Source organism: Colossoma macropomum, unplaced genomic scaffold, assembly GCF_904425465.1.
Source record: "Colossoma macropomum unplaced genomic scaffold, Colossoma_macropomum, whole genome shotgun sequence".
NCBI classification, from domain to species: domain Eukaryota; kingdom Metazoa; phylum Chordata; class Actinopteri; order Characiformes; family Serrasalmidae; genus Colossoma; species Colossoma macropomum.
Window position 1 is genome coordinate 8,264,679 of NW_023494809.1, and position 22,843 is coordinate 8,287,521.

The 22,843-nt window shown below is 39.8% G+C and overlaps 1 protein-coding gene across 1 annotated transcript; it reads left to right on the plus strand.

The window, feature by feature from the left end:
* Window positions 1–80: 80 nt before the first annotated feature.
* On the plus strand, window positions 81–22,295 carry smg5 (SMG5 nonsense mediated mRNA decay factor). Its single transcript, XM_036558239.1, is given in 23 exon segments — window positions 81–520; window positions 3,441–3,539; window positions 3,633–3,756; window positions 5,210–5,366; window positions 5,452–5,541; window positions 5,753–5,842; window positions 6,606–6,684; window positions 6,965–7,090; window positions 7,404–7,472; window positions 7,642–7,853; window positions 8,139–8,255; window positions 8,258–8,275; window positions 9,829–10,674; window positions 10,755–10,924; window positions 11,167–11,242; window positions 11,495–11,670; window positions 12,307–12,465; window positions 13,651–13,710; window positions 15,812–15,971; window positions 17,501–17,591; window positions 18,798–18,872; window positions 19,073–19,211; window positions 21,070–22,295. Coding segments are annotated over 23 exon segments (3,282 nt in total). The 5' UTR covers window positions 81–455; the 3' UTR covers window positions 21,154–22,295.
* The last annotated feature ends 548 nt before the right edge of the window (window positions 22,296–22,843 follow it).

The following is a 22,843-nucleotide window of genomic DNA, read 5'->3' on the forward strand; positions in this document are numbered from 1 at the left end:
TCCCCACAAAGAGCTGAACAAACTCTCACACACGCGCGCACGCGAACACGCGCGCGCTCTCGCGATACTGGAGCGGTCGCTGTGGAAAAATGGCCGCTCTCGGAACGAGTCCTGGATCGGGGAACAACATTAAAGCGAGTCCGGGGCGACACAGCTGACCTACGGCGAACCTGCTTCGGCCCGGCCCGTCCTCTCCAACTCTCCCCCGAGCGGATGGGTGAAGAGGCCCGAACCAAGGGGCGCAAGGAAGCACAGCGAGTCCGTTTAAGAGAGCGGAGGAAGCGGGACGCTAGCTAGGAAGCTAACGTTAGCTTAACGTTAGCTTGCTAGCTAGCTAACCTAACCGAACCTAGACCAGCTAAAGCCCGAACGGTTTGGGTTTTTCGTGGGCAGGCAGGCGGTCATTTTGCGCTAATAAAGCGAGCCGAGACAGCTGGAGCTTTATTACTGCTAGCATGAGCGGACCCGGGCAAGACAGCGAGCCAGAGGCTAAAGTCCTCCACATTAAGCGGCTGTACAGGTGAGTCAACAGGCCGACACACTGAAGTTAGCTAGCTAAAACACTGGGCAGTCATATGGGCGATGCTTGCTAGGCTGCTAACATTCATGTCAAACAATACCTGTGAAAACAGTGTTGCTAGCCCGCTGTCTGAATGGACTGTGTCGGAGGGTTAGGGTTCTTCTCCTGCCTCCAAAGACCATTTGGATTAAAACCTGCCCATTGCGTCCTATAGAGAATTGGCTTAAAAGGAGAACTACACCAATGTTTTTAAAGTTTCACATAATTAAATGCTTAAGATGTCATTCAGAACTGGTTCGGAGTGGTTTGCTGTGAAATGCTCCGTTCTACAGAAACTTGAAGTCATAAGTGTTCACAGTGGTGGTGATCGGATCCAGATGTCCACCTGTAAAAGCTCCCTCACAGGAAGTTATTGCATGAAATGGTTATAAACACTCAGCTGATGTCTGAGACGTTGCTTTACGGTAGCTTTGGGATAAAGCTTTGGCCTAAAATGTCTTGTTAACCCATTCATGCAGGACGTTGTCAGACAAAATAGTCCCTAAAATGTATTATTTCAGATTTTCCACTATTGTACTATTGTTAATATCACATATAAACACTCAGAAGACGTGTAGGTTCACTGTTAATAAAATGGCTATATGTTGACATGGTGACTCCTGGTTCCTATCACCACCACTGTAAAGAAATCTTAAGTCTAACTTTCTCTACAACGGACCATTTCTTATCAAACCACTATTAAGGACATTGTTTACATCGCAACGACGTAATTGAAAAATTGGTGCAGTTTCTCTTAAAGGGGTTACCTTTACAGACCACTAGTTTCATATCCAACACCTTTTAGATCCCAGTAGGAAGCCATCAAATTCCTCTAGAGTCACTCATAGGCCATCTGCGAAAGCATTAGGATCCTTTACGTTGTGATATCAAACCATCAAGAAAAGCTAAAACACATTACACAACCCCCAGGAACCAACAGCAACATTAACTGGGTTCTGTGTTTTTCAGCAGAGATGGTAGCACATTTTATAATCATTAGCCTGTTTCATGTTTTGTATGTTAGTTAGTTTTTCAGTTACTAACATATGAACAGTAGCTGGTTAGCTTGTGTATGTTTCTTTAGGTATTTCTGAAGATCAAGTGTGCTCATGTAGATAAAAAACATGTACATATTAATGTTGTTGTGGCAGCTTTAATTACCGAAGTAACCAAAAGATTTCTTGCTTATTAAGCAAGACATTGTCTGTACGTTTTTAATCTGTATTCTTAACAAATAGCTGCAGGGAAGCACATGCAATTGCCTCTTACATGGATCTGCTTTGGGTGCTAGTCCTGAATGAACATGTTGGCACTGATGGAAAGAGCTAGCACAGTAACGCTTTTTCTTTTGTGATTGGCTCCAACTAATCCTTAAAAACTGCAGAGCTTTAAAATGACCTATATTAATTAAAGCACTTAATTTAACTTGAGAATCCGAAAATAGTCTATCATGCTTAAACTACTCAGTCACTCTACTAAGAACTACACAGCTAACATCACCACAGTGCTGTCAGGATAGATTTGCTGGATCAGATTCTTTTTTCCCCTCAGCATTTTCTGATACAGATACCCATCAAGACTGATTTGGAATCTCTACTAATAGTATATTTGTCTGGCGTTCAGTTTGTGACTGAATAGCTTAAAAAAAATTCAGGTTTTCTTTACTGATTTGCCTTGTTGTTACCTTTGTAAGCAGATTTTGTTTACAGTACATAGTTGTCATATGCAGCGTTTGAACCAAAAAATGTATAAAAAGTCCAAAAGTACAGTCGTTTCTTGGCTAAGAGTATTGACACTAATGGTACGTGAGCATGGAAGCTAAAGTTGAGGTGTAACTGTATAAAGTAAGGCAGCAGTCTCTGCTGTGTGTAGAAGAGTGTGTGACTTATTCTGTTCCCATTTTCCTCATGTGAACCCCAAAGTTCCAAATATATGGCCAAAAACAGTCCTGGTTATCTTGATAATCCAGCATCATCTGGACAAATAGAAACAGATCTCCCATTTGGGAAAGTTCAGAGTGTTTCCAGTACAAGCTAGTACTTTTCCTCTGGCTAAAGAAATAATGATGAAGTGGAATCTAGCAGCCGTCTGCTTTTGTGTGTGGTCTGCGTAACCAAAGACAGGCTTGTCTTCAGCTCACAGTGAAATCGCAAAAACATTACACTGAAACAAAAGACACTAGCTGAATGTTTTGGGGTGTATGTGATCACCTCTGTTGATCATTTTGAAGGCTAGTGAGCGAAAGACTTGACGTTATGACATTAAAGCTATTGCTATAGTGATCCATCACAGGGAAGATCACGGCTCATCTATCTTTGTAACGCTTCATAAAAGTCTGTAGAGCCTGCAGATTAATTAGCTTCAGTTACCAGGTGACTTTAATGATTCTTCTACTGCTGTAGAACTAGTGGAAGGCAGAGCATATTTCAAGTGCAAGTCAGTCGTTTTTTGCCAAACCTGTCAGTGCTAAGAATAGTCAACGTTCCCAACTGACTGACTCACTCATACGCATTTAAAGGTAGCTGTGATTAGCATAATAGTGTTCAAGCTCCCAGGGAAGGTGAAGTCTCCACTCAACTTCTGTGGCTGAATTGTACTAAATTAAGACAAGAGCGAAAGAGTGTTAGTCGCATCAAGAAATGGCTGCTTGGTGAATCATAGAACCACAGTACTGAAAAGCAAACTTGTTTTTAAATGATTTAATACACGGTCTTGCAGGTTTTGTCTTCCTTGGCATGATTTTCAGAAGACTTGATGCTGGATTTATCAAAGTCTTTATCATAAATAACACAAAGATGGAAAAAGTATGATCAAGGCCATTCTGTTATTAATTTTGTCGTTTGCGTTTTGCCATTCAGTTTTGCTTTGCCTCTCTAATTAGGGCTGTGGTGGAATCTGTACACAAGCTGGATGTCATCATTGGTAGCAAGTCATCGTACAGGGAGGTCTTCAAGCCAGAGAACATCAGCCTGCGGAACAAGTAAATACTCTCGATCTCAGTCCATTTTCAGTTGTTGTTTAGTGAGCGTGAGTGCAAAAGAGGAGGCTTTCTTCAATCTGGTTCTCATTTCAGGCTGCGTGAACTGTGTGTGAAGCTGATGTTCCTGCACCCCGTAGACTATGGCCGCAAAGCAGAGGAGCTGCTATGGAGGAAAGTCTACTACGAGGTCATCCAGGTCATCAAAACAAACAAGAAGGTACTTGCTGCTCCTGTGGGGTATTCTGCTGTGAATGATTGTTGATCGTATTATGTGGTGATCTGCCCAGTGATTCATTCACAGAATACAACTCAGTGAAAATTCCAGATGGCGTTTTCTCCTTTAGTGTTGAACTGAGCTATGAAGTTAATGTAGCTTACAAGTAATGGAAGCTGATATCCCACCAATTGACACCATGCATATTGTATACCTTAATCATTATAGACTTGATTATACTAATACTGTGTGGCCCTTTTCACACATAATCTGGTATGTTACTGTCTTAAAATCAGAGACCAACCTTCGTTTATTTTCAGTCAGAATGGCCATTTAGTACAAGTCACTTATTTTGCAGAGGATAGTCTGGAGATTAGATGAAGTATAACCACTTGCATAACTCAAAAAGTATGGAACAGGACTGTCCACATTGGTCTATGAGGACATTACATTTGGCAAACCATAAAGTTATCCAACCCCACCACCTCATTCATTGAGAGAACAAATGTTTTTACTATATATAACCTATTAAATGCTCATTTTTCTTTTAAAATGTTTTTGAAATAGTGTAGTGTTATAAAAACGGAAAAAGAAGAACATTTTTTAAATCTTAACAAAGAAGCTGCTGGTGTTCTCACAGCAGTAGACTGACCTCAGGCCTCAGCATAACTGAATGTGTTTGGGCTTACAAGAAATTAAGATTGCGAGAAGTAGAAAATGCAACCAACTTCTAAGGCTAAGCTTTGTAAATGTGGAAAAATATCCTTGTAGATTTTTTTTTTGAAAAACTAAAGGCAAGTCTCCAGAATGGAGGCAGTAATAAGGGCAAATATTGAACATTTTTTATATATTTAGTTGTTGAGCCTTGTGTGTAATTTTCTGTTTAATGTTTTCTGCTTTTTTCGCTACGCTGAAAAATAAGTAACTTGTACTTTGGAAAAAATATAAATAAGGGTCTGAATTTTGCACAGTAAAGTACTTATACCGCTAATGTCTGGGCTTTGCATTGTCCATACTTGGGTCTTTAAATGATATTTTACTGGGATGCACATGTTCACGTTTGCTGTGAAAGTCCCAATAAACAGAATGTGAAGTGTTCAGCGTGCTGTGATGTGTTCATCATGAAAAACACATTTCCACAATGTTTTTAATTCGCAAACAAGTTCCACTGTAAAGACAAAAACATCTATAAAGTGTTTTGCTTTGCTTTGCTTTTTCGCAGAAGTAGTTCCGCTTGAGGAAACTGACAGCTTGTCTGTAAAAACAGCAGAAGTTGATACGTTGCTGTATTTTCCTCGTAATAAATCAGCCTTCATTCATACGTGAAGCCTCCCAGTAGTTTCACCTGAATTGTACTTAGGAGTAGTAATAGACATATTGAAGCCTGATCTCTGTTTCTGCTCTTTATCCTCCCTTCTTTGTCTCTCCCCTTCTTTGTCTCTCCCCCCCTTTACAGCACATCCACAGCCGTAGCGCTCTAGAATGTGCCTATAGGACTCACCTTATTGCTGGAGTGGGCTTCTACCAGCATCTTCTGCTTTACATCCAGTCCCACTATCAGCTGGAGCTACAGGACTGCATCGATTGGACACATGTCACCGACCCCCTCATCGGTGAGACCCCGTCGCCCATACTCTGATATAATAATGGAGTTCTTTGCAATGAAAGATAACTGGAATGTGTTATTCATGTTTGTAGGTCGTAAGAAGCCTGTGTCTGCTACTCCTAAGGAGATGGAATGGGCTCAGATGGCTTGTCATCGATGTCTTGTATATCTGGGTGACCTTGGTAAGTCCTTTGCTATTGACAAAGAAAACGTACACACATTTTTACAAGCTAGAGGTGGCTTTTAGCAAATACTTACATTGTGTATCTTTAGACTTGTTAGAAATTCACTCAGTTATGTCTCCCTGTGGGCAGTGTGATTATTTAATCATTTTTTATGCTAGCTGTGAAAAATCAAAGAACATGAACAGAGCTGTGTGAATTTTGTGTCCAGCACGGTACCAGAATGAACTGGCAGGCGTGGAGGCTGAGCAGCTGGCTGAACGCTTTTACCACCAGGCCCTGTCCGTCTCGCCCCACGTAGGTGAGTGAGATCATCCCTTCTGTTTTTCGTCTGTAGGGATGTGCAGAGTGATTTGATTTTACCAATTCTCAAACTCCTATTAGTATTTCTTTACTTAATTGGGTGTCTAAATTAGGTATGTTTTGTTGATTTTCTACACTCTCTATACTTAAATGTGACATTTTTCTGAAAGTTTTAGTGGACAATTTCTATGTATGTTTTCAGTTTAACATACTGAAAAGAAATAAAACATAATTATATAAAATGTGCTTTATATATATATATATATTTTATGTTTTTGCAAATATTAAATTCAGCAAAAAAAACTGTAATTGTGTGTTCTCTGTAGAGGATGTGTTAAATTATTTTCACTTAGAAATCTGCAAAACATGTAACTTGACCAAGGCAAGCTGTAAGGTCTCAGTTTATTCATGAGACTCATGTAATTTGTTTATTTTTGCACTGTATGTCTAAAACGTAATGTAGAATATCGCTAAGAAAATTCCACCTAAACTCATTGATCAGATACAGAACATTTATTTTTATAATGCTATGTTTTTCTATTCAAAATTTTAAAAAATCTCACTGGTAAAATTTTATTTATTTATAAATATGGATATTTGAATATCAAAAACCCAAATGCCCATCCCTGCTGGTGTGGAAATGTCGGGACTTTTTTCTAATGATGCTCTTCGGGGAAGCAAAGTTTATAAGCCATAATTTTCTCTGAACTGTGGTGCTATTAATCAGCCTTAACCATTTGTTGCTGTTGTATTCTTCACAGGGATGCCTTTTAATCAGTTAGGTACACTAGCTGGAAGTAAATTTTACAATGTGGAAGCCACCTACTACTACCTTCGCTGGTGAGTGATGCTTTTGCACCTTTTCAGTGCATTTTCTCAGCACAATATTTGATTCAGCCTCAGGGGGGCACTGTTACCTCACTATACTTAACCGTGATGCAGAGAGTTAGAATAGCAGACATAGAGATTGCACACCAAACTGGAGTTAAAGTCAGACTACTGAACATTTATGGCACCTAAGGTTATGTTTGGACTTTACATTCCATGTGATCTAATTAAAAACAAAAGCATGTTATGATCTTAGACAAAACACGTCTAACCTGCTTTTCTTGTTGAACAGTATTCAGTCGGAGACTCCCTTTGAGGGAGCGTACGGAAATCTGAAGCGTCTGTTTGACAAAGCAGCCAAGATGTACCACCAAGTAAAGAAGCAAGAGATGAAGAAGCTCTCGCCATCACGCCAGAGGTTAGCTTTCACACTGTGCAAGCAGAGAAAGATAAAAGCAGCATCTGGACCTACAGATTGTAGCGTTCAGGCGGCATGCTTTCCTCATGCCAGTGTACCAAATGTGTCACCGTATGAAATTTGATTAAGCTTAAATAAGCAGCAATCATCTGGTGCGTTGCAGTAATAGCTAATCAGCTGAAAATCTATAAAGGTCAGACTTATTAAAGTAGTTTTATTTAACTGAGGCTTGTCGCATAATTTATGGTTGTTTTCTTTGTAAAAATAATTTAATGGAAAAATAACTCTGTCCTCTTCTTTAATAAAACCTCAGATCAAAAGACATCAAACGACTCCTTGTGAGCTTCATGTACCTCCAGAGTTTGCTGCAGCCCAAGAACAGGTAAGGCAGTTTGTGTATTTTATATATAATATATTTTGACCATTTGTCTACATTGGCAAATTGCCTACATTTTTTGTAGAGGAGGCAAGTATGTTTTCTTTGCACTAGGACCTATAAGATCCTTGTTACAGCAGTGGCTGTAGTCATGTTATCTGCTTTCTGGTTGCAGTGTGATCGAGACAGAACTGACCTCTCTATGCCAGTCAGTCCTGGAGGACTTCAACCTGGTGCTGTTCTACCAGCCCACACCTAGCCATGGCGGCCAGTCTGTCAGCGAGGAAGAAGACGACCATGATCAGGCCTGCTCCGTGCTGCCCGACAGCCTGGTCTTTAAGATGGTGGTGATCTGCCTTATGGTGGTACACAGCCTAAAGAGAGGAGGTGAGTCCACAAGGAAACAAGAATGAGAGGTGGCTGTGATTGTGCTCTTGACATCTATGCTTCTTTTAGACATTTTTGTATAGAGAGTGAAAATAGCTGGCTTACACATTCAGATTGAATGTACTGATGGTTGGTGGTTAGAACGTTTGATTGGCCCTCATTATTCCACTCATGCTGTTCCAAGAATTGCAGAATTACCTGCAGTCATGTGCTAATGCATGCCACATATTCTTTCTCTTGCAGGTGAAGCACTCTTTTGTTAATAAATTGTTCTTTTCCTTTCAGGTTCTAAGCAGTACAGTGCCTCCATTGCCTTCACACTAGCACTTTTCTCTCATCTTGTCAACCATGTCAATATCCGACTACAAGCTGAACTTGAGGACGGAGAGAGCGAGGTCCCACCTTACGCACTGACAACATTGGTAAGAAAACAAGAAAAAACATCACATGGAACATCAGTTTTATTTTATATGTCACCTCCTTATCTGTATTTTTCCCAAATTCACAGAGAGCCAGGATTGAATATTCATAGCCTGGATGCCAGCATAATGCGACATAGGGCTGTGCAGCACTGGGGAAAAAACTGACATTGCAGTATATTTTTCTGCAATATATATTACAATATCAGTAAATACAGGAATTATCACCAGATGATTGGGGTGATTTTGTAGGAAGAGTAATAATATTTAGTAGTAAAAATAATAATGATAAAAAGATGAAAAATTACTTCCTCTAAAGACTTTTTATTCAAATCATTCTTTCTTGAGCTTCAGTGCTATACAATTGGTTTAAGTGCACCAAGCACAAAAGCAGGTGAGCGCTGTGACTACTCTTCTGAAGTGATTTTGGAGGGGGAAATTAGGTAGTTTAATACACTGATTGACTCACCATGACACCATTGTATTAGTATTTATATAAAAAATAAATTTTTAACAATCCAGGCTAAAGTTAATTATCTACCATGTCATGACATTAATAATGCATGTTGCTTACCCTAAAATAAGGGGATCATCTGTGGAGAAGTGGTGTGGTGTCTAGAAGTGATCCTGGGGATGTATTATGGAAACATATTAATTCTGAAATCTTCTCTTGTCTATTTAGTCACCATCACCACTTAATTTAGGCCTGAAGTTAAGACAGTAGTTATTACAGAACAACAGTTCTTAAGTTCATAATCTTATAAACTTCAGATAAAAAAAACAGTATTATGGAAAATCCTTACTAGAGAAAATTGGTGTGCTAACTTTTGCTTTAATTGTCTGTTTTTGTTGCTTTTAGCTGTGACAGACAGCATAGTTCACTATAAATATATTGCAAAACCGACTTCACTTGAAGTTTTTTTTTTTCCAACTGCGTTTTAATGATGCCAGACACTGCAGACACGATTTCCACCGCCCCCCCCCTTTTTACCTTTGTCTGATAATGTTGATGAAAACTTGTAGATAAAATATTACAGCAGTGGTTCTGAGACATTTATTAGGGGGAATAACATGCACAATCAGCTAAAGCTTTTGGGAAATGGAAACTGAAACTGGGGAGCAGCGATGCTCTGATAAACAATGCTCTCACAATGTTCATAACTTCCAGTTGATTGCACTTCAGTTTTCTTTTTACATCAGTAACCGAAGCTGTCTGGCTAAATAACTTACATTCTTAACATTATTTTGACGACATATAATACATTTCAGCTTTGTAAGAATGGTCGTTTGCTTGGTAACAGGGATGAAAGTTGAGTGTTGGCTTTGATAGCGTAGTTTTGGTAAGGAACTGAATACAGAGTAAACTATATCAGACAGACTTCTCTTATATATTAGACATGAGATGAGAACTGTGCAAGTTTTCTTTTTTGTATCAAGCAGTATGAAAGTTGTAGTTTGACATGTTTGATTTAATTGGCCTTACTTGACATTGCAGCTAGAAACGTTATTTATTGGTTCTTGAGTTCAAGCTGTTGTAATCTGCTCTTCTTCTTAAGATGACGCTGATGTCAGAGAGCAGGCTGGCATACTTCCTTCAGAAAAAAGAACCCTCCAGAATGGTTCACTGGAAGAGGAAGACGATGATGACGAGGAAGACGAGAACAATGAAGATGGGTCAAAAAGGGAGAGGAGGGGAGCAGCATCTAAGAAAGTGAAGAAGAGCGGAGAAGAGAAGCAAAAACAGAAGAGGAAGTATACACGTTTGTCTATGCTCCGGCGCCGACGTTGTGCCCGCGACGAGGATGAAAGCGACCTGAGTGAGGGCTTTGAGAGTGATGAAGAGGAGGAGGAAGAGCGCGGAGGTACCACAGATGGGCTGGGGGTCTGTAGGCCGCCGGCTAATTCTCTGGGAAAGGAGGGACGTAGCAGAGAGGGAGCCTGGGAGAGTGGCTCTGAGGAGGAAGAGGAGGGAGGTACTGCCTTTGACGTGGAAACCGACTCGGACATGAACAGCCAAGAGTCACGCTCTGACCTGGAGGACATAGAGGACACTGAGAACCCGGCACCGGAACAGCAGCAGCAGGAAGAGGATGAAGAGGAGCATCAGCCACCACAGCAGCCGCCCCAGGACGAACGCTCTACCCCACCAGCCACCAACGGGCCTTTGCTGTCCAGTGATCCAAGTATTAGCAGTAACCTGCAGGCCATGTCTTCGCAGCTGTTCCAGGCCAAGCGCTGCTTCCGCCTTGCTCCCACCTTCAGCAACGTGCTGCTGAGCCCCCCCAGTGCCTCTAACCCTGCTCCTGACACAGATCCCACCCCCTCACAAGAAGCCACGCCCCCTCCTGGAGACTTATCTGGCAGCGCTACTCCAGAAATTGCAAATGGAACCAATGACAATGGTATGTTTATTTGTGCTTTGTTTGTTTTTCATTGCGTTCAGTTTTCTGAGCTTCTTTAACCTTTTTCCTTCTTATTTCAGATGTTGAATCCGACACGGAAGACAGTGAGCACAGTAACCAGTCATTTCACAGCGAGAAAACACTATCTGAGAGACTTGAGATACTGACCAATCAGGGCCTTATTCAGGTTGTGAAGGTCTTTGTGGATTGGTTGAGGACAAATACCGACATCATTCTTATGTGTGCACAGGTATAGAGGCCTGTCTTTAACATTTTTTTTCAACATTGGTAATGCATGATTGACTCATTTCATTTCATCATTGAGTACGTTTCCTTAAATGATGTCATGCAGTTTTGTTTAGAGCCCCCCCAATAATCAGTAATTATATTAAAATATGGTAAAATATGTTGTGATAACGTTGTTGATCATATCACCCAGCACCAGTTTCTGTGTATTTGGTTGTAGGCTGATTGCATTCTGTCTTTTCCCAGAGTTCTCAGAGCTTGTGGAACCGCCTCTCTGTGCTGCTAAACCTACTGCCTGATGGAAACAAGATGTTAGAAGCAGGTTGGTTAGAATCGAGTTATCTCCATTCTGCAAAAGCTTATCTTCTTTCTATAAAGGTTTATTCTTGTCCGAGAACCTTCATCCATGTATATTTTATTCATAGATCTTAATTTTGTTTTAATATGTTCATTCGCCACAAGGGAAAAGCTGCTTGTTAAACTGTTTAGTGAGCTTGCAACTTTCCATTTAAAGTTGTACATAATATGGTGACCCATGGTGTCTTGCCTTTTCATGTGCATTCCCTTTTGGCAGAGTTGGGGCTGAAGAAGGAGGTGAGGGAGCTGGTGACGGAGAGCGAGCAGCCTGATCTGGTGCAGACAGTGCTGCTGCCGGAGGACCAGGCGCTGCGGCACCTTCCTGCACTCAGCCTGGCCCACCGCAGACTGGATTTCACCAGCCACAGACCCAGCCTCAGCCCCCTGCAGGAGGTAGGACCCTCACATAGACGTCCCAGACTAATGCATGGTTTGAGTCCTGTTTAAGAAAGACATTTCACAAAGTGCAAGAAATATAAATACATGTATATAATGTGAAATTCTAACATATAGCACTTATTAGGCTGATATGAGTCAAACTTTGGGTTTATTAGTAATCCTCTCACTATGAGTGTAAAAATGCATCGGTGAGTCATGACACAGTGATCTGAAGGTAGCGATTCAAGTGCATGGATTTTAGAATGTTAGAATTGGTTAAAATCAGTTGTGTTTGCACTTATTGTATATTTTATGGCCAAAAATAAATCCTCAGTCTACATGCCAAGAAGAATGCTTGGCATGTTGCTTTATTGTTTGTGTTCTCCTACTATGTAAATGAGTCCTCCAGTCACATTTATATAATCACTGTATTTTTAAACCTTATTTGTAGTCAGACTAAAATAATCAAATTCAGTCAAGTCATGATGAAATCAAAGAGATATGCTCCTAATTTATATACAACTACTGTATTTTATGACTAAGGGTTATTAGGGACTAGCACTCTGCTAATTTTGAAGGAAACATTAGCTGGTAATGCCCTGCCTGTAACATTTTGTATTTTTTTTGTTTTTTCTGTCTCCATGGTGCCAGTGTGTGGTGCGCTTGTGCTGCATTCGCAGCTTTGGCCACTTTCTCACTAATCTCCAAGGCAACGTGTTGCACTTCAATCCGGAGGCAGGCATTTTCACCAGCATCAGCCAATCGGAACAGGATAACTTGGTTCAGCAGGCAAAGGCCCAGTTTCGCATGGTAAGGGAAGGTCTGATCCAGTTTGACCACTGCTGTTTTACAAACTCCTGACTGCTGCAAACACAGTCACATTGTGCACATTTTGTGTGTTTTGAGTGTTTTTACAGTTTTCTTCCCAATTTAGTCACATTGAATTCCACCCACTCATTAGGACTCACAGTCGCACGATGCCACTAGCGCTAGGAGGTCGAAGGCAAACACAGACTTCCTCCGAGTCATGTGAAGCCAGCCATTCAGCTGCTTATTCAGCCTCCAGTAGTTTAGTGCCACCTACTCACACAGTACATGGAGCGTTTCAGGCTGGACTGATTTTTGAATGAGGCATAATAAAAGGCAGCCAATCAGAACATACATAAAACGTCACCGCAACAAAAACAAAGGATAAAAAGAGGTTGGAAAGTAGTCATGCAAAAAACAAATTATGATTTAATTGGAACATAAAACCATACAAATGTTTAAGTGGACAAACATGTGAAACGCATTAAAAACGTAGGATAGGAACCAATTTAATATAAAGAGTTCTTTCCAATTCATTCTTACCTCAAATATTAATCCTGTATAATATTTTCTGAGAACTCAGAATCTGTATTTCTGAATCTTAATTGCCCCTGGGACCTGGTCTTAACAATGTGGAAACAACTTATGTAAATTAAAAGAACAAACCCCCGAGCTATAAGACTTGAATGTATAGTTGAAGCAGTGCCACTTACTTAGAGCACCAATAAATGATAGGGTACACAGGCCTGTGGAGAGGAGAGCGTGTTCTTTCATACAGCCTTGCCATATCTGTGAGGTTTTCTTGAGTGTCTGATGTTGCTAGGCAACCACGCTGCCCTTACGGGGTAGAACAAATGCTGATTAAAGTGCCGCCTTGCTGTTCTGGAGCCCCGTCAATAAAGCTGGCAAGGCTTTAGAAACCAAAAATGATCTGTTACTAGGCATTGATTGGGAACTTGAGCAAAGTAAATGTACTTCTGAGAAAACTGTTGAGCTAGATTCTGGAAATGCACTCCAAACTTTTTTAATTGTCTTAGGTTGCTGATCTTTTCTATTATATGTAGATCACATTTGTCTCTGAAATGCTTTTTTCTTTCAGGGCTCATTAAAATGAAATAGACAAGCCTTTGGTCAGTAGAGCTCGTCATTGGTAAATTGACCTTGTGGGGGGTTTTTTTTTGTGTGCAGGCTGAAGAAGAGGCACGCAGGAACAGGCTCATGCGGGACATGGCACAGCTGCGTCTGCAGGTTTAAATCCCATACTTAATAATATTAGTAATAAACCCAGTAGTTAAGAAACGGTTTTGGTTATATTTTGAGCTGCAACTATTGAATATGTACATTTCTGAATATTCCATAAGGATATGGAAAGCTCAAGTTTAGAACTGGGCCATATGACTGAAATGTAACATCATGGTATTTCAAAAACTTCACAATACATCATGAATTTTTTTTTTCCTGCCATTTCATAAGTTGAATGTAGAGCCACTTTTAAAAATACCTAAAAACATTCTTAATTACTAATTATGCTCTTCTTGTAATCAAACATGCAGTTTGTAAGTGTTTAAGCGCTGATGATGTCCATGATATGCTCAGAATAATATATTGTAACATCTTGTGATGTAATTTATCATGATGATGATAAACATGGTCATACTGCCCAGCCCTACATAAGATTATTATCTTATAAAATTTTCAGAAATATATGATCAAACGTTTTTAAGCCACTTAAAAACCAGAACATGCACAAAACTAAGAGATGTCAGTCTGAATGCCAGGTGCAGTCTGAATAAGTTTCCTACTGCTCACGACAGCACGCTAGCACACTGTCATTTATTCTGGGAAATAAAGACAACTGCATGCTAGCCAGCAGTTGAATTCCAGCTGAGGAACTCCACCAGATTTTCAAAATTTCTTCATAATTAAAACATCCAAAGCATTGAAATGTCTCTAAAAGCTACATCACAAAGTTATTACATGGAATATTTATGCACATGCTGATAAGGTTTTGGCCTTAAAAAAGTATTTTAATATCCATTTATGGTAAAGTTACATGCAGGGTGTTGTAAGGAAAAATAGTACCCAATGAAAACATATTTTTTCAGATTTACCTTCAACATTACGTATAAAAACTAAAGACATTGTGACCTCTGGTTCCTGGCACCAAAATTAACCATTTCACATCAAACCACTCCGAATGACTGTGATAACATGTCAGTGATTGAATTTTGCAGGATTTTTAAAAAATCTATCTGAATTATCATATGTGTCATCGTGTGTGTGTGTGTGTGTGTGTGTGTGTGTGTGTGTGTGTGTATGTGTATATATATATATATATATATATACATACACACTGTACGAATTCATGGTTTGAGTCCTGTGTAAGAAAGACATTTCACAAAGTGCAAGAAATATAAATACTAATTCTAACATATAGCACTTATTAGGCTGATATGAGTCAAACTTTGGGTTTATTAGTAATCCTCTCACTCTGAGTGTAAAAATGCATCAGTGAGTCATGACACAGTGATCTGAAGGTAGCGATTCAAGTGCATGGATTTTAGAATGTTAGATATATAATCATGTATTTGAATGACTTGGTTATTTTTTTAATATTTGAATTACTGGATATAGTGAATGTTCTTGAATATACACCCTAATTCAGTTCAGGGGTGTCAGACTTAACCACTAAAAGGGCCGTATTAAAAAAAATCTCAACAAATCCGTGGGCCATCTGTGTTTTAATTTCATTTTTGCTTAACATTTTGTCATGACCCAAAACTACAGCAGCAAAAAATAGCCACTGAATGATTGAACGATTCAGAAATAAATGTAAATAAAAAAAATTGTTTTATGTAAAACAGTAGACTACATTAGCTACGGCTGTTAAACCTCTTTAAATGTACCCAAGATTTTTTTTTTTTTAAACTGCATATTTGCTTGAACTAGACTCCAGGCATCTTTTCTTTTTGTGTAACTGCTGGCCCATAGATTGTTGCTGGGAAGGGGGTTATAGCGCGCATTATGTCTCAGGGCATGCTGGGAACTGTAGTGCAGCTCATGGTAAATAATAATAGAAAACTAAAACAGTTTTGCAGGCCGAATAGGATTGTGCCACGGACCTTGTGTTTAACACGTGGGCTGTAGTTGCATTGGTTTTGAAGTGATGTTTCTTAAAGTTGACCTTAGTTCAGACTATAGTATGTCCAGTATCTAAATTTATACATTTTATTTTTAACCTCTTACTGAGAAAAGCTTACTACTAGGACGTAGTTCAGAGAATTTATGACCAGCTCATTATAAGACAGTACAGTCTTGGCGTAATGCATCTCTCTGTCGACCACCGCAGTTGGAGGTGTCCCAGCTGGAAGGCAGCCTTCAGCAGCCCAAGGCCCAGTCGTCCATGTCCCCATACTTAGTACCTGACACATCTGCTCTCTGCCAGCACCTAAACCTGCTGAGACAGCTGGCTGCCAGTGGCTGCTTCATCATCATCATCCCCCGCACAGGTTAGAAGCTTCACCCTTTTATCTTTACCTTCATGAGTCTGCAGTTTAAATCCATACATTTAAATTATAGCTGTTTAGTCATTGGTTGCTAAGCAGGTGTGTTACCTGTTCAAAGGGCTGTCACAGTCATGAAATTTTAGTTAATGATTGTCACATAATACAATTAACAATTTAGTTGACGTTTTTGTTCATTGTGTGCAACCATTAAAGGACAAGCCCATAGCGGCCAAACAAGATAATATTGTTTTCCAGCTGTTTACTTAAACACTTGTCTATGGTTACATAGATTCATGTGTAAAGTCAATCAAAGCTTCTCTTTCTTAAGATGGAAAATATAAGCAAAAAAAAATCATTCTGCAGCATACATGCGTTTGAATTAGCTACAAAGCTAATAAAGAAAAATTACTCATGCTGCCCTCTAAATATCATAGAACAGCAAATTAGAAGTTAGAACTTTTTTTTTCCATGGTATGTCTCCATTTACTGCTTTCTTTTATTTACATTTATTCGGCTCAATCCAGCGCACCCTTTTAGCTTGTTGTATGATTGTATGGTTGAGTAATCTAATGACTGTGGAAAACGGTTGCAGTCAGCTGAAATAATTGCTGTTGATAGTATTCTGATGTCGTCACAATTGCACAGCCACCATTTTGGTAGGCAATATCAGGTTCATTCAGCAGTGCTGAGTTGGGTTGTAATGAGAAATCAAAGCCATAACCGATTCAGCAAAGGCAGTAAAACATGTTTAGCACTTTTTAAATCTATATTAGTATATTAACTGATACATTTGGGTGCCTTGATTTTATTTAATTTGTTGCTGCATTGATAACAAATAGCTGACAAAAAGCTGAAACCTAATCCGCCACCTAATTTGCCAACTTTCATAATTTGTTCGATATTAAGGTGCCTCAGTGCAACTGAGGCACCATTTAAGGTGGAATGGAAAATTCATGTGAGAAGCTGGTGAATAAGAAGCTAATTTCAGCTTTATATGTCTGTGTGTATGAGTTTACTGTTTAAGAGCTTTGGCCGGTTTGGTTGGCACTTTTATTAGTTACTGTAGAATCTTACGGATTTAGATTTTGACCTCTGGAGATGTGCAGATTATACAGATCCTGTCCACCATTCTAGCTTATTTTCTTCTTAGCGTTTCCTGGAGACTGAAACTAAAGTGTCCACATATCTGTTTTTTTGTGGTCATTCTGATCCATTTTGCTATTTTGGGTTTGGTCTGCAGCCTCCTGCAGGGTTATGGCTGTAGTAATGGTGATGAGATGAGCTCTATTAGAGCACAGTCAGTTACAGCTTGCCTACAAACATGGAGACATGGTGGTCTTAATGACACAATCGAACACAATTAATTAGGCGTTTATGGAATAATTGTGAAAATAGCAATTTGAGTGCAACTATCTGAATTTTTTTTTTAATATTTTGTATTTGTGTATATATAGTTTTTTTTATACTATTACACAAAAAGAATTCACAGGTATGTGTGCACCTGACTGAAATGTTCTGTGCCTTCTCATCAGTGATCGATGGACTTGACGTCCTGAAGAAAGAAAATCCAGGCGCAAGAGATGGCATCCGTTTCCTAGAGTCCGAGTTTCGGAAAGGAAACCGGTAGGAGTACCTCAGTGTTGTGGTTTTTATTGATTGATTGATTGATTGTGTGTATTGGTTGTGTATTTAAGTGTTTCTTTTTGATTGTCAGTTCTCTATAGAATTTCTAGGAGTAAGTTTTCCAGACATGAGGTTAAGCCTAGTCCTGGACTACTTTTCCTTTCAATGCAAATTCTTTGTTCAGAATGCTGCGTAGTCCAGGACTAGGCTGAATTCCTGTCTGGGAAACAGACACCCCAAGACATACTTAACTTATAATTAATCAGGCTAATACAAGAAAGCTTATCTGTAACATTCAAAGGAAACACCGCTCAAAAATTTTAGCAGGGAGTGAAAACTATTGAGCATCTAACAGTATGTGTACACTCACGCTTTTTGTCGCCACGTAATTCTGCGCTGGATTACTGCTCGACACTGGTGGGCAATTCTGTGAGGTTTCTGTTATGGAAGTTAAAGAAAAGGAAACGTATAAAGTATGTCTGGAGAGGTAAACAATGTGATGCACTTTTAACTGTTTTATAACTGTTTTTACCTTTTTTTGTGTGCGTGTTACATCAAAGCTTACAATGAGAATAAACTGTATTTTTATGCTTTTTTTTCTATCCTATGCCTATTTTATAATGTCATCCATATGAGCTACCAAGTTAGCTCACTTAAAAAAAAAAAACAAAAAAAAACTGAAAGCTTGATTCCTTGGCAAATACAAAGTGCATATGATTTCAAAATATTCAGATGTTTTTAGAAGCAAATGAAAAGCCTAAACTTTATCCAGTTCTTCCAAATTGATTTAATCCAGTTTTATCCAAACCCTCCAAATTGTCAGTTATGTAAAAAGCAGAAATTTTATGCCTTAATGCCTTATAAAATGTTAATATTTGTGACAAAAAACAATCAACTCTTTAGCACGATAAATGTGGCTAAATGTGGCGGCTGGACTCACTTGCAAAAAGTAGAAGTCAGCTGAAGCGATTTTCTGCCTGACAAGGCTGATTTCGCTGTGAAATTGCAAGTGACCGGCTTCCATTCTTTTTCAGCAACACTAGCTGAATTTCATGAATTTTAAAGAACCTTCTCATCCTGCATACCTGCTTGATAACAGCAGATATTGTTTTCACTGTGTTTAAGCCCACTTCGCCTGCCACATAAAAATTCAGCTATCTGTTGTCCTCTCCCTTGATGTCTCTTCATTTCCTGTCTGTGTTACAGATATATCCGCTGCCAGAAAGAGTCAGGGAGGAGCTTTGAGAGGGACAAGCTGAAAAGACAGGACATTGAAGCCTGGTGAGCCCGAAACAAACGTTTTAATGAGCTGATCTATGACTTTTCAAGTGCCATAAGTGTTGCGCCCAGTTTTTTTCTGTAAAGCATGATTCAAAGAGAGGGCTATCTTCAGTTTTCCAGTTTTCCAAGAAATCCAACATGAGCTTGCAGGTTAGGGTTGTTTGTGTATTTATAAACGTTTTGTTTCCATGTGGTTGCAGGCACCTTTACAAGATGGTGGACAGCTGCCGTCAACTGACAGGCACTCAGAACAGTGGAGATGAAGACACGGCTGGCATGGTGACCATTCTGACCGGACACGCAGTCGCGGAACTGGCTGAGAGATCAGCCCCAATGAAGGTTCGTCAGTTCGTGGAATGGAACAGAGCCCAGAGCAGTAGTGCTTCTAGTACTGCAGCGTTTAGCTGTGGGATGCCCGTGCTGTGCGTGCTCTGCTTCGTACATGATAAATTGGGTGGCATGTGCAGCTGTCTAAAAAAAACGTTCTCTGGATGTCTGTCTACCTGCCTATTTTTAGAGGCTCTCGAGGGTTGACACATAATTAGCGTTGTAGTCAAGACCCCTAAACTTGGGCCAGAGGCTAGGAGAGGATTAGTAGAGTCGGCAGAACATTTATACTAAAGCAATGCAAATCCAACTTAAACTGTGGGAGGAGTTTAGATAATGCTGTTGTAGTAACACTAAGACTGTCCAGTTAGTGCTGATCAGTACTGCAGGATGGTCCAGCTGATACTGTCAGGAGTTTCTAAAGGAACTTCTACTGTGCAAGGAAGTGCCGAGGAACTAAGGATAGGCATTTCAATCAAATTCCATATTTGAATTTGTAAAATATTATTCTAAAAATACTAGGGAAATAATGAAAAAATTCTGCCAAAAATTGTCAAAAAAGGCAAAAATGTTGGCTGAAAAAGAGCAAAATTTGACATGGGTATACAGTGAAGTGTCAAAATCTAACCATTCAGTAACAAGTAATTGAAAAATAAATGAGAAATACTGATCAAAAAAGTTTGTTCCTTTCGCTGTCCACTGGTCAACACAGACACTTTCAAACAGTTCAATCAGTAGCAGATCAACACTCGAACGTTGCAGCAGCTGCGTTCTTTACAGTCTTTAGCTTACATGATTTTTAGCAGTAACCGATTTAATCAAATTTTTACAGTGCAATCCCATTAATAATTTGGATTAAAAAATAATTTTTTTGATAACTCTAAAAAAAAAATTGTTTACCTCTTGATTTGAAAGTTGTTATTCTTAACGTGCGTTTGTTAAATCCTGCTGAGGTTTATGCCTGTTTTTCTCCAAATAACAGTGACTTGCCTGCTAATTGAAACTGCAGATGAAATGTTAATGAAAGTTCGCACACAGTCACTGACATTGAATGTCGAAGCACGCCGCCAGTCAGCAAATTCCAGCACTGCCTCTCAGTACCAGTCAGCATCCCTTTGTAATAGGCCTGGGTAATTCTCCCGATTATATATTCTCTCCCGCCCAACAAATACACCCATTCTGCTGCAGCTATGACTTACTTCCTGTTCTGTTTTTAGTTTAAAGCTTTTTTGAACATTTACTGTTTTAATGTTACTGTAAGCATATGCATTCATGAGCTTCTTCTGGTGCAGATTAATGCCAATCTATGTGCTAATAGCACTTCCTGCTGGAGAAGGTGCGCCAGAATGCAGCTGCTGCACCATTTAAGGTGGACCAAAAAATCTGAATAAGAAGCTAATTTCAAGATAGTCAGAAAGTGCTAACAAACTATTATAATGCTATAGGGGCGCTATCAGAAGTTAGCATTACAGTTGAGGTGGGTTTTTCCTTGTGTTTTAGAGTTTTGGCATTAATGGCCCAAATTGAAGGCCTAGCTTTAGTCACGGTTCGTCACTGGATAACATTGTATCACACAATGTTAGAAACCTCATAAGCATATGTATTTTAAACTACTTAGCTTAACACAGTTTGCAGAAAATGTGTGATAATTTAGGCATGCAGTGCTAAATGGGGGGGCATTTGTTATTAGCTACGTTAGCCTTATAGCTGCAGTGTAAACTTTAGACACCAAACATTTCTTTGCTTGAATGACAACATTTGGGGTAAGAGAAAAATTGTGTAACACCAAGACCTTTACAGTGCTTCCTTGTTGGTTTATGCTGAAGTTTATCATATGGGGTAACATTGCCCTCTTGTTTCTTCTTGACAGTCGGCCATCCAGGCAGTGGCAGCGGCAGGCATGGAGCTAAAGAACATCGTGGAGTTCTACCAGCAGTGGAAGGAAATGGGCTGAAAGAGGCAGAGGGACAGGGGACCAGCCCGGCGCTCAGCTGATCACACATTCACTCCCTCTCTCTTTCTCTCTCTCTCTCTCCCATTCTATTGCTCTGTCTGTATCTGCGTCTCCAGGATTATTACAAAAAAAATGAAAGTACTTGAGGATGGAGAGATGGAAAGATTGAGGGTACGTACGGAGAAAGGGACGGTCAGAGGCATAGGGGCTTAAACATGAAAGCAGTGGCTCCTCGACCCCAACATAGTAGGAAGAAAACTCCTAAAGGGTTGGAGGAAGGTAGGAAGATACAACACTGGTTTAAGTGTGCCTGGTTTTACTATAGCCAGGTATATACTGATGAAGTGAGTATATACGTGTGGCGAGAGAAATACACATAACAAACACACACACACACACACACAAAACAAACCGATAAGTATAAATATATAGAGCAAGGTTTCCACTTTTGATTTCCTCCTTTTCCTATGTTCTTGTTGAGAGGGAGTTGTGTTTAACTGGTAGGGTGGCAGCAAGGACAGGATAACCACAGAGCAAGAGCACTCATCCCTGACCAGAAGAGCAAGGCCATTAAATATTAGGTCTGTTGCAAAATTCGCAGGGACTCTTGCCTCCTGAGTTCACGAAGGATTCAGATCATTGGATGTACATTTTTTTGGATGGTTTTTCTTTCCTACGTGGCTGCTTTTTTCTTTTTTTTTTTTTTGCTGTGTTCTTTTTGTGACTAATGTATTGTGTTCATCTGTATATGAAAAGGATGGATTATGTAAGGCAGATGGCTGGTTTTATTTGATTTTATTTTTGTATGTTGTATTGTATTATTGCTTTTGTATGCTGTGCTGATCTCACGGGAACGACCTCGGCCTCGTAGAAGCCCAAAAGAAGTTCCGATCATCCTCCATCTCATACTTTCATTAGCTGTTAAAGGTGGGGTGCAGCGCGAGTCATCTGGCCCCGATCATGACTCCAGCCTTTATTGCTAACATACGTGAAGGTAGTTTTGTTCAACTCTAAACATGAACTTCTCGCCCGTTTACCATCACTACCCATAGTAGTTGTTCCGTACTGCACAGTGCTAAGGAAATCAATGTATGTGTGAGGCCATGCATTAAACAATAAAAGAAGAAAGAAATCTCATGGAACAAGTTGTGAAATATCCTCCTTTTTGCCAGTGGTCTGGTACTGCTTGTGTTTCAGTGTTGCTAAGCAGCAGATTCACCACGAGTGGATGGAGGAAAAGCATTTTTTGAGAAATTTTCTCTACCAACAAACTTAAAGTGGACCAACATGATGTTAATAGAACATTAAAAAATATAATGGTCCCCTGTTAAAACATAAGGGACTGGGGTAGCTATTACTAACTCACGCTAATAGCATACAAAAGTCTCCCTTTACTCAAGCCTACCGACCTCGCATTGTCCAGTTAGCTTAACTAGGTCCCTGTGTCCCCATCCCCTCAACACTATTCTAGTCTCGTGCCCTCAACTGTTCTGGGCCCCCTGCCCGGATCTCATCATGGCTCTGGCTCTTATGCCACCCAGTCAAAAGATGGTCAGGCATTGCCCTACTTTTGGGGAGGCAAATTACTCTCATCCTTGTCCCCATGCCCAGATGAACCCAGCGGCTTCAGAGGAACGGACAAAGGAGGATTTAAAAAAAAAAGTGTCACCAGCAGAAAATGTACCCTGAC